Source organism: Stigmatopora nigra, chromosome 10 (assembly GCF_051989575.1).
Source record: "Stigmatopora nigra isolate UIUO_SnigA chromosome 10, RoL_Snig_1.1, whole genome shotgun sequence".
NCBI classification, from domain to species: Eukaryota; Metazoa; Chordata; class Actinopteri; order Syngnathiformes; family Syngnathidae; genus Stigmatopora; species Stigmatopora nigra.
Window position 1 is genome coordinate 11,042,076 of NC_135517.1, and position 12,925 is coordinate 11,055,000.

The 12,925-nt window shown below is 41.9% G+C and overlaps 1 protein-coding gene across 6 annotated transcripts in view; it reads left to right on the forward strand.

Annotated features, from left to right (window-relative positions):
• The first annotated feature begins 785 nt into the window (after positions 1-785).
• Positions 786-12,925, forward strand: part of tead3b (TEA domain family member 3 b) — a 25,444-nt gene continuing 13,304 nt past the window's right edge. For 4 of the 6 annotated variants that reach the window (XM_077726662.1, XM_077726664.1, XM_077726663.1 and 1 more), the window contains exons 1-3: positions 787-972; positions 1,344-1,426; positions 11,020-11,277. In XM_077726662.1, coding sequence (XP_077582788.1) covers positions 11,271-11,277 — 7 coding nt within the window. In that variant the 5' untranslated portion in view covers positions 787-972; positions 1,344-1,426; positions 11,020-11,270. Of the gene's footprint in view, positions 973-1,343; positions 1,427-11,019; positions 11,278-12,925 lie in introns of all 6 variants that reach the window. The other 2 variants (XM_077726659.1, XM_077726660.1) reach the window with 1 other exon arrangement.

The window sequence follows — 12,925 nt, forward strand, 5'->3', positions numbered from 1 at the left end:
AACATTTTTGTAAACAACTATCATTATGCTGGTACTCGTGTACATTCTTGGCCACTTAATTGGTTGTTGTTGTTGTTTTTAGGGTGCCCTAGAACGATAATTAACGCATCAATGCAAATTTTTGTACTTGTGCAAACCAGAAGACTGTGCATCCATCCATCCCCACACATTTTCTAGTTTCATATTGCATAGACAATTTCAGATACAAGTGTTTGAAATTTCATGTGAATTGAACCCCTGTATTAAGACTGTACTGTGGTCCATTACCTCAATGAGTCATTGATGGTGAAAATTTACATTGACCACAATGTAAAATTACCATTTTATCACTTACATTGAAGCTAATGAAGCACATCAACCACCTCCCAACTGTTAAAATAGCTTTGCATTTTGAAAAGCGGAGAAAAGAAGACATATTCGCATCTAAAATTATTACTAACGTAATGCTTTAATTTTTTAGATTTTTTCCACTTAAAAATTGTCTGCTAATACAGTAAAGTCACTTGCTTTAGTGTTTTCATGTTATTTCACCAATTAAGTCCTCATCCACCATTGACGTTGATAGACGTCCAAATTGATTGGGCGTCTATCACCGTCAATGGCAGTAGATTGGATATAACATGGTAGGGATTTTTTATATTTTTTGCACCAGGGCAGGGCTACATTAACCGCTGCACTCTCACCCGGGTACCGCCCCCTAGTTTGTTGATTGACGCTCACCAATGGCTCCTCGGCGGACGTCTTTTCTTTTTTTTTTCTTCTCTTTTTTTTTCCTTTCTCTCTCTCCCTCCCCCCTTCGCCTTCCCAGTGTAGTGCGTTGATTTCATACCAAAGTCATACTTCACATTCCACTTATACTGTCAAAGCTCCGGAGAAAATATTGGGGCAAAACAAGGGCGCCGGAATTTCAGCCCAAAAAAGTCGGCATTTTCAGCACGTTTTTTGCGGCTGGAACGAACGGATCGTAACGAGGTAAGTTCCACGCAAAATGCTTCTTCTCGCTGCCGAGGGTTGGTTTTTTTTCCTCCCTCCACGCTCGCTGCTCTCCCTCCGTGAAGTTTTCGGATCATTGTCATTTTTGACATTTTTCCGCGGAGCGGGAGGGAAGGCAAGGGAGGAAGGAAGGAAACACGCTGGTGTTGCTCACACGATAGTGTCGGGACTCCTTCTATTTTTTTAACCCGGGAGTGGGATGGCTCCTGCGGGGAAGCTGGTGCGGCTGGTCCCCTGGAAGAACCGTCGACGAAAAAACAGCAAAAAAACAAAATCAAAATAAGATGCTGGTGGTTTGACAGTGAACAATCGCACCGACATGTGTGCTTTTTGTGTTTTGTTCCACGTAGAGGCCCCCTCCAGAACAGCAGAGCAGAACCGTTTTGGAGCGATTACACTGCTTAAATCTGGTTCAGAACTCGACTTTGCTGTGGTAAGAAAAACTTTGTTATTTTTGGTTTCTATTGACACACGCTTAGGAAAGTATTGAGTACTTTGAATGGCATTTGAAATTATTATTTATTGTGTCTTTCTAATGAGGATGCCACTTGAATTTGGTTTCGCTAATATCGGTTTTATGGATTTATCCAGGCTTAATTCTAATGATTAATATTCACTTTGATGATGTGTTGTTGAGTTCATGTTCCAGCTTTTGATACACATATCTCAAAACTTCAATCATCTAGTATAGTGCTTTGTTTAATGGGATTGATGCAGTTCAAAGTGGATCAGATCTGGTTTGAATTTGGTTTCATGATTCTATTTCTGAACCTACACTGTTTTCCTTGAATTAGCAATTTATAAATGGATTGTCTGTTCATCTGGGAGGATTTATTAACAGATGACTCGACTACTAAACAATTTTAGAGTTAACTATTATTATAATTACCAATATTATAACATTTTTTTTTCATTTTGTGTATAAATATATTCTTTTTTATTCATTTCAAGTCATGCTATGCAAATTCTTAAGAATTTTTTTTTTTTACAATTCTCAGTGATAGCAGACTATTTGTATATCTAAAATCCCAATTCGCTTTAGCTTTTAGAAAAACGGGTACATAATATTAGCCCAACGTTTATGATTTGCATTCAATTTTTGTATCCACTGCACATATGAGCTAAAATGTTCACAACATAGTAGTAGTGTAATCGGAAAAATATAATTCATGCATGAACTGATTTATAATCGCAAAAATATTTGATGATTAACCGACATAGTCGTTTGTGGCACCCCTATTCTATTGTTTCTAAATGGAAAATTAGGTCCAGCACTACACTAATGTTACTCCATTGTCCTAATTACTGCACTTCAACGTAATTGTGCTTATCTGTCTTTTTTTATTATTATTTATAATATTGGTACTTGTGTGCTCCTAGGCTTTAAAAGCATTAAAGTTTAAGGGTCAAGCGTGCAAAAGCGACACTTTTGAGGGTCCCACCCAGTGACAAACCATAGCCGAGTGTACTCAGCTAATTATATAATGACAGCCAGAAGTGCCACTTAAAACCAAAAGGGAATTGTCACTTTTTGTCCTGTTGCGACGTCTTTCGTGCCGGCCAAATGTTAAGCCTGGGCACTTTATTGCTGGCTATTTTATTCTTGGTTTGCAGTTGAAATCACAGCTTTGACTCAAAGTGTAGAATGCCGTTTGTCTGGTTGGCGGCGGGAGAGCAGAAGAACCTGTTAATGTTTCCGTTTGACTGCTTTGCCGTCGCAAACTAATTATCTTGTAACCTTGTCTTTGTTAGTTTGTTTTTGGGATTGTATGAGGGTTGTTATTTTAGCGCACTGTGCATAGCATTTATGTAATCGTTAAATGTCAAGCTTGAGACAAAAAACTTTTCGCAATCTGCCAAGCTGACTTTTAGTGCAATTTTTGTGCTGCATTTTTTTACGCAAATTTCTGTCACACATTATAGTACGACCATTTTCAAAGTATTACATTGTTGTGTATTCTTGTCATTTGTTAGTTGAAGATATTATTAAGATTACAAAAAAAGTAGTTGATTCTTGATATAGATTTCTTTCTGTTTGATTTCTTTGATAATTTTCCACGGTACAAAATTTCCTATCCGACAGTGAGAAACTTGACTTTTTAGGTGGAAAATGGAAAATGTGGGTGGATGAGGGAAATACACAAAAGTTCACAAAACTGATGCATGTACATTATCTCTGAGTTCATTTTTATTCACTAAGTTTTGCAAGGTATTGACATTGATCCTAATATGGCAAAATTCAGTTTTTAGGTGGAAAAGGGAAAACAAGAGGGTGGAGCAGTAGGGGAAAAAAACTCATAAAGAGACAAATGAATAACTAAAATGATTAATTGGCAGTAAATTACTTTATCACCCAGTTTGGGTTGATCTCTAAGTTGAGAAAATTCACTTTTTGGTGGAAAAGGGAAACAAGAGCGTAGCTGAGGGGTAATAAAAACTTCACAAATAAGAAAGCAACCTCTATTTCTTCTTCTACTGCTGCTCCTTTGTCTTACGTTTTTTTTCGGCAGTCTGGGTAACCATGTTGCCGCCAGCAGGTCAGCTTTGGTACTTTGACAGACTTGAGTACTCTAAATAGGAGCAGTAGGAACAGTCTAATGTTCTTTTAAGGGGCTATAGAGATTTAAAACAGGCGCATATATTATGATGGTAAACCCCTTTTAGCGCGGCATCCCGATAGGACGGGTAGTGTCTTGCAACATGTGGAAGTGATGTTCTTAAAGGCAAACAAGCCGAGCCAAGCATTGTTGTCCGGGTAAAACGTGACACGTCAAGAAGATGCTTGATAATAGATGCTGTCGGGGAGGGAAATCTGGAAGGGATTAACCATTTTGCTGCTCTGACAGATTCTCCCCATTGTTCCCAAGCAGCGCAAATGTATCGGGCCTCCCCGTGTTTCTCAGTTGCTGCGGATTTAGCTCACGGCAAAGTTTTTCAACTCTAGCCATGTCATTGAGGTCAATTAGATTACTTGGGAGTTTTCTATCCTCTTAAATTGTATATTTTCCTTTTTTTAAAGCCCCCCTTTGTCCTCCCTCCTTGCTGTCCCCAGCTGTGTTCCTTCAGGATGTTTATCAGCTGCACACAGGGCATGTTTTTTTATTCAAGATCGCCAGGAATAAGGGGAATACGTCTCATTTTGTGGAATTGAGAGGCCCTAGTGAGTCCTTTTTTCTGTTCTCCTTATCACATACTTATGAGTTTGACTCCGAGTCACCTTGTTGCAAAACATGCTGGTTTAGTTTCTTTAGACGTTTGTTGCGTGGTAGACATTCAAGCGTTTTTGTTGCAGTTGTTTTCATGTTTAATAATATCAGAGATAGATTGGTGGCTTTTTTAACTTGCTTTTGTATATTGGAACAGTAATTTGCATATCAAAGCCTTTCGTAACTGGAAAATTTGGTATGTAGAAGAATTCGCAAGTAGCGGTACCACTATTAATAACTACATTTTAAAACCTCTATCTTATGATGCCATCTGATCCGATTGGGTACACTTTGGGCCTTTTTAGCGGCAGACGCAGGAGTGGTCGCACAGCCCAAATGGTGGACACTTGCCCTTCTGTCCAGCCAGACTGAAACAAATACCACTTGTGTGTGTGCTTGTGTGATGAGCACACAAGGCAGGGCTCACAGTGAAGCGCAAGGTTCTCGGCAGAAGCACATTCACGACAATTAAGCGGGACAATACGCAGCTTCACGGCCGCAGATTGCTGTACGTGCGGTGACCTTCGACCTCGCCTCCTCGTTTCACAGCTTTATCATTTTTGTTGTGTGATATCATGAAATGGCATTTGCTGTATTTTTCCACCGTGAATGTGTTTAAACTTGAAACTTTAATCAAACAGGACTTTACTGTGGCTAGAAATTATTCGTGTGTCGCCTGTTGTACACTGAGAAATGTTCCATATTGATCACCCTTTACATCTCATATTATATATATATACATATATATATATATATATATATATATATATATATATATATATATATATATATATATATATATATATATATATATATATATATATATATATATATATACATATTATATATATACATATATACATATATACATATATACATATTATATATATACATATATATATATATATATATATATATATATATATATATATATATATATATTTATTTATTTTTCTTTTTTTTTTAGACATATTGGTTAATTGTATCCTCACAAGGGTCACGTGGGGTGCTGGAGCCTATCCCAGCCCAATACTGGCGGCAAATCGTGACTAGACCATTCAAACTAGGAGTGTTAAACCAGCGTAGCGTGCATGTTTTTGGGATGTGGGAGGATCAATTTTATTTTGAATCCTGACCAAAGAATTTGAACTAAGGACTTTCCTCGTTCACCTAAGACTACTCAGCCTAGGTTTATATCTCCTCCAGACCATGAGCTTTTTCCCCATTATAAGCTCTTGAGGCTATGCAAGGGGCCATCGGGGAACACTGTCGTCTTTGTTTTGGTCGTCCTTCTACTCGCTTGCCCTTCTACAGTGACGTTCCACATGAAAGTAACCTTAAAAAAAGGAATCGTCAATATGTCACAGTTCTAGTGACTCAAGGGCACTCATGTGAAACCACTTTAATCCATGCCATCAGGCTGTTTGGGTTGGGGGGAGGATCTCCCTCTGCCCCTTAATTGGCCTCGCACTTAATGTCTGAACGATTATGACCAATCCCAAGTAAAATTGACAAAAAACAAAAACACATAAGTCTTGGCACCACTCAGTCACGTTTTAGGGCTGCAATGTTGATTTTAGAGATCATTTCCCCGACAGCCTGAAGCATTGGCAGATGACAACTGGTTGAATGTTCCTCGCCGCAGAACGACCAATCCGGGCGAGTTTGGTTTCCGTATGCAACATTCTGTGGAAAGTTTCCGAATTTTTTCCCCGTTGGCAATATGTGCTGATTCAGGCTTTCAATGATGGAGGGGAAAAAAGAAAAATCTCGCCACTCAGCCGAAAAGCCTTTATTTTTTTTAAATATGCTTTTTCACTTTTTGTTGCTAAATGTAAAATATGTGCAGAACGAGTCTCTCTAGCAGCGAGATTTTACTCAAATGTTTCGATATCCAAGTGCAAATGTTGGCTTAGGCAGCACGACGCGGGTACGAGTCTCTCACTCTCAGCTCTGATTGCTTCCTGACTATCACGCCAGAGAGGAAGTAGTAGGAAGTTATCGAAGGAGCTGCGGCAAATTTATTAGAACTGGAGTGCAGCACGGCAGGAATGTTTGCATATCATTTTTGAAGGAAGTGGACAGACAGGGGCTAAAGTCATGTTCTTGTCGCAGAACCGCTCGCTAAAATGTTTTCTTATTCCTGTAATACGACCTTTGAGAGCAGCTGCTTCTTTTGCCTGCCAAGTCCTGTTGTTTCCCCTGTCAAGTGTGTGTGTGCGTGTGTGTGTGTGTTGGATCTGTCGTACAGATTGAAATCAGGCTTCAGAGTTTGTGGTTTAGCACTTGGAAGCCAAACATTTAGGTTGAAACACACCGTAGAATGAAAAGAACCCCCAAAATACTCCACTTGATGAAAATGTCTTCACAATGTGTTTTTTATATTTGGCGAGAAAAAGGGAGTCATGGTTGAATTTATTGGCTGCCATTGATGACAATAAAATAATCCATTTGAATTGGGAGGGCTGATATGGTCATCAAATTTAAATTTGGGGGTTTGAACCAAAGTGGGTCCTCACTATGTAGAGTTTGCCTGTTTTTCCCATGCGTGCATGGGATTTCTTTGGGTATTTCAGTTTCCTCCTACATCCCCAAAACATGCAGGGTGGGCTGTTTGAACACTTTAATTTGCCCCTAGATATAGTGTGAGCGTGAATGCTTGTTCTGCCATTGGCTGGCCACCAATTCAGGGTGTGCCTGAAGTCAGCTGAGATAGGCTCCAGCACCCCCCACAATCGTTGTGAGAATAACCACTGCCAAAAATGAATGAATGAATGTGTGTGTGTTTATGTGTATACATAATCTCATTGTCTGAACTGCTTTATCCTCACTAGGGTCATGGGGGGTGCTGGAGCCTATCTTAGCTGACTCCAGGTCAATGCAGGGGACACCCTGAATTAGTGGCCAGCCAATTTCAGGGCACAGGGAGACAAACAAGCATTCACACTCATACACATTCCTAGGGGCAATTTGGAGTGTCAAACTGCTTACCACGCATGTCTATGCAATGTGGGAGGAAACTGGAGTACCTAGAGAAAACCCACACAGGCCCAAGTAGAACATGCAAACTCCACACAGACGGAGCGACCTGGATTTGAACCCAAGTCCCCCACAGTGAGGCCGACATGCTAACCACTCAGCCGCCAGGCCGATGTATTTGTGTGTGTATAATAATAAGACGCACTGAACATGATATTTAAAGCAGAGTAAAAAAGTACCGACTTGTAGTCCACCAATTATTTTCGCCTTTTTTGTGTTCCACTTTTTTCCTGCGTTGTACAATGGAATCCCTTTTTTCCTGCTTTACCAGCTGCTTCCTGCCATGTGACCCAACAACTCTGCTAGTGACTCAGTAGTAATGACTGGATTTCAGTAGCATATTTCAACGCTCGTACCATTCCTTCCCCAAAGAAGAAAGGAAACGGGGCAATAAACGCCGGCCGCTTGCCAGCAAGACTCGCGACTGATTGCACCGAGCAGGAAGTTGCGAGACGGCGGCGGTCGGAGGAAAGCACCATTGCTTACAGGGCATGAATGGCGCCGTTTGAATGAAACGTGCACATGCAGCGGCGCTATTTACATTCCTGCTGCACATTGGAATTTTCTCGCATGTTGGCCTGGGCGTCCCGTGGCCCGACTCCCAGAATGCGGGAGGAGTCTTGCCTGAGTTGTGTCTCAACTTCAAGTCTTTCATTGTGTGTCATAAAGTCACATTGTGGGGATTCTTTTATCCAAAACCGAGTCGTTACCCAATTGTGTTGTCCAAGTCACGGGTGTCAAACCTACGGCCCACGGGCTGGAAGTGGCCCCAAACAGGGTCGCATTCGGCCCACGGGATTGTTCTGCCTGACGGGCATTCAGATTATAAATAGTGAATTAAAGCCTTTCAGTTCTCATTGGACAAGGGCGCCTCAAAACCAGATTTACCAGAGTCGTGTGATCAAGTACGAGCGAGAAGCTTCCCGGATCGTCCCTCAAAAGCAATAGGAAATTATCCAGATTTTCCCAGAAGTGACCCGTCAATAACCTTAAATAGAAGTGGAAAAAAAAGTGGCACAAAATTGACTCCAATGAACTACCAGGAGAAAACCCACGCATGCAAAGTATCGGTAACCAACTAAACAAAGCGCCTAAACAAATAGTAGCGCCACTTCCAATGCCCCCGCCTCTTCACTGTGCTGATCTTGCATTCCGCCTCAAACAATGACTCTGTTTTCCAAACCCCAAAGTGGAAGCCATAATTGGATATCCCCCTCCCAACTACACACACACACCAACACACACATACACACACACACACACACACACACACACACACACACCACCAACAACAACTCCCCTTTGGCCCCCTTCCCTTCTCTCCCTCCTAACAAACAAACCAACTATCGGCCCCGGCCACAACCAACACACTCCTCCTCTCCGCTGGTCTCCTGTCCTTATTTGGATAGAGACGTTCCCAACGCTGGGTGGGGAGGTTTGAAAGGGAAAGGGGGCTGTCTGGGGCGGGGGCGTCCCTTTGACACAAGGGAGGCAGGAGGAGAGTCGGCGAGCAGCGGCCCTTTCTTAATAAGGACATGTCTGGAATTCAGGCCGCGTTCTCGGCGAAGCGCCTCACTTGAACCGGATCGGAAATGCACGTTGTGCTTCCGACTGATGCTCTCTTTGTTGGGCGCCTTGGTACAAAAAAATTATTCATTAAAGTGACCAGAAACAAAGAGCTGATCAAAAACACTACGACAGACTAGAGGTCAGAGTAACAAACCGATTTACTGGGTGTATAAATACACAGAAATTGGGTAACGAGACGATAAAGAACAGGTGGATGAAACGAGTGGGAGCTGATTGGCGGACACACAAGTGGCAGGCCACAACCGGTGAAATCAGTTTGGGAGGATTGGGAATCTCCCAACGCTGATTTCGTCAGACCCGTTTGCAGAAGATCGGAATTAGGTGAAAAAGTTTCACAGTGGAGGACCTGGGTTCGAATCCAGCTAGGTCCACCTGTGTATAGTTTGCATGTTGCGAATGGTGCGATATCATTATGCAAGGTTGTGGAAATACTTTGCATTTGGATGTGTGCTATTACCCTTAAAACATTGGTGCGCCGCCTCTGTGTAAACTAGTTCATTGTGAGCCACTTGTAACCCAAATGAAGCAAATTCCGGCGCCTCTTCCCGGAAGCTTCTTTCGTCACGGTTCCGATCGGCTCCGACGTCCTGCGGCTCGGGGTGACAGCGCCGCCACCTGTTGCGTTGTTATGCTTTTTAAAGCCTGCAAATGGGATTTCATGCAGGCAGGCTTTTTATTTCCAGCCGGTGGGAACCGAGGGGATGTACAGGGTTCATTGTCTGAAGGTGGGAACATTTGATTGGCTATCTGTGGGATTAAATGCTCTAGAGCGGAAATTGCATTATTTGGAATCGTCAAATTGTTTTTCCTTGTTGTCAATTGTTAAGTTGGGATGTCCTGATGCATATATTTTTTAAATTTGATTTCCCGATTATTTTCAATACATATATATGTTTTTTGCTGGAACCAATTCGATCTGCTACCCATATTTTTAGATGACTAAAAATAATAGTTCCAGTAGTCAAAAAGTGCAACAGTGATGAAAAAACATCAAATTTGATCTGATACTTTCCGCTACGTCAAAAACTATTGTACGGATTGGGACAGCGCAATTAGCAGTAAACATTTTGGACTTATTCTAAATTCAGCTTAACAGGTTTTGTCGGGGTAGTCCAAGTTCGTCCTACAATGCAAAAACAACAGTGCCAGTTTCTTGGAAATCTCCAGATTGTCCATATTATTCCGTGTTTTCCTTCATCAATGACCTCAAGTCAAATGAGATGATTCTCCAGTGTGAATCTTCACAAAAGCAAATAATACTGATTTGTATTCAGATGGCGGTTACTTGATAAATCCCCGTCTGGAAGACAATGCGAGGCTGCGGAGGCAGCTTGAAAAACACTTTGGATTTGTGTTTGCCGTCAGCCGCGATCCAACCGCATTGAGACACAGTTCCTACAGTTCCCAGACCACAGACATTCTCCGAGGCCAGTCCTGATTAGTGAGGTCACATCATGGTTTGACTTGAATTTATTTGCATTCAATCAACCAACGCAAAGGCACAAAAATCTGTGAAATACTTGGTCTGAGGAATCATCTCTAGGTTGCATTTTACACTTGAGAAAAGTCTTGGTTCAAGACATATTTTGAAGGTTTTTATCCAGGTTTTGGATTTTATACCCAAAAGACTCAGTCTTGGCCTGGGTCTCGGTCTCTCTCTGGGTTTATCGTCTCTGGGTTGTCTTAGATTCTGGAGACCAGTCTTCATTTGGGATATATTTTGAAGTTGTTGTTTTTTTTTTGCCTGGCCTCGGATTTTATTTCCAAAAGTCTTAGATTCAGTAGCAGTCTGTCGGCATCTTGATCTTGGCAGGACTAGGTCAAAGTCTTAAGCATTACACTATATCTGAAACCATTGAACTACAAATGAATGGAAATTGCCAGATGTAAGCTAAAGTTAGCGCACAGCACATTGACGAAAAAAATCTTGTATTTGTACTTTCAGGTGTTTCTTTATGGAGTTTAAACATTGTTTTTGGCTGCTTTCAACATTGTTTTGATTCTGCATTTCTCTTGTTAACATCTCACGATATAACATCTTGGGACCATGTGTTCCCGCATTTCTCATTTCTTTTGAGGTCTGTCTCTCTCTAAATAAACAAACGAGGGCCTTCATTAGGCTCACGCAAAACTTTTCCTTTTTAACAAAAGTGGTCCAAATTAAGTGCTTGTCTTGGTTGTGTTTTTACAGCTCTCCTCCCGATCCTTTCATTTTGGGGCTCGGGCTCGGGCCCAGGGGGAGCCGCCACCATTGCGTCCCACGATTGGAGCGCCAACGGAAGCCCAGAAGATGGGCTTGACGGCGGGGACAATGAGGACAAGGCCATCGACGGCGACGCCGAGGGGGTTTGGAGCCCGGATATCGAGCAGAGTTTTCAGGAGGCCCTCGCCATCTACCCGCCGTGCGGCCGCAGGAAGATCATCTTGTCGGACGAGGGCAAGATGTACGGTGAGTCAACTCCACAATTTGTTTAATCGCTAACAAATGCCAAAGTAAAATGTGTAGTAAAATCATACAAGTACTCAATTTGAAAGCAAGTGAATGCAAAAGCAAATGTCGCATATTTTTTTCTACCATTGCTCCTCATGTCTCAGTCCCACTATGCGAGCCGGTTTGACTTTTGCGACATGTCTGTGCACGTCGTGCCCTAACCCCGAGGCAGTTGGTTCCAGTTGCGCCGCCACCCGGAGCAGGTTTTTGCTGTTCTGAGAACATCTCTCTGCTCCATTTCCACCTGCCACCTTTTGCACATTGAGCCCTGAAGTCGATGCAATTCATTTTATCTCAATGGAATTCAAGACATGGGAACTCAGAATGTGTGCTCTTGGTCTCGAGTTGTTTCCTGCAGGGTGTTCATTAAACCACAGGTGTTGCACCCTTAACTCCAGATGGGTTCGTTTCGGCCAACCCAGGTGTGGCGGATTAAAAGCATCAGTCGGGAATGTTGACGAATGGCGAGTGACAGGAAGTTCGTTCTTGTTATGTCCTTAACAAAGTGTTCTGTTTTTCTGGAAATTGTAATTTTCGCCAATGAAATGTATCGCTCCAAGACTCTTCCAGTGGAGCTGTGTAAATCTTTCCCCTGCCCTTTAATTATTGTCCATCAAGTTGAAATCGATACGGCCGTGAAGACCGTCAATTTTAACTGACACAGCATGTATTTTACAGGCATGAGTTTTCATTTTATCACTTTTGGGTGGCTTTTCCCATGATGAGATCATATTTCTGTGGCTTTTTTTGGCAAGGCAAAACTATATCATTATTGTAAATGTTATCATTACATTACTGCTATTGATTGGTGACCAGTTCAACTTTTTGAGGCGGACCACGTAGTTGTTAGAGTTTACTTCAGAGAACCATTCGTTTTGCCAACTAGGGTTGCAGCGAGTAATTTACTAATCAGCAAATAAACAAAGTTTGAAGTCTCCCTTCAAATGGATTGTGCATTTGATGCCACGTGATTGGATGTGATTTTAGCGAGAAAAGAGGAAATGTGCACATCATTTATATTTGCGGGCCGCACCAAATGACATGGTGGACCTGATCTGGCCTTGAGTTTGACGCCTGTGGTGTAGTCAGTCTTTTGCTCCATTAGACGGGCATGTCGAAAATGGATGGATGGTTTTGTTCAGTGTTCTTGTACATTCGACACCAGGATTTTAGATATTTTCCACATTGTTGTTGAAAGTTGAGTTTAAGGAAGACAAAAAACGGCGCCAGAAAACTGCTGATATGACAACCTAATGTTAGAATCACAGCTTGCAGACTGAATGGAGATTCAAACCAGGAACTTCTGAACTGTAAGGCAAACGTGCTCATGTATTTTCCTGCTTTTGCAACTCAATGGTCAAATTTACTATGGTCGTTCATCATGCTGCCTTTTGTTTGGTGAAGTTGTAGACATTTCTGCTGATTCTGCTCAAGTTTCCTGAAAAAAGCCAAGTTAACTTTTTGGAAAATTTCAGCTGACTATGAATTTTTGTTTCACCTTTCGGTATTCATTTGAAGCCCAAACTAAGTGGGATTTAATAGCTCTGGAGACCTGTTTAGCAGGCCAGTGTTGCGTCTACATTGCGCAATGGTGCGTTGACAAAGA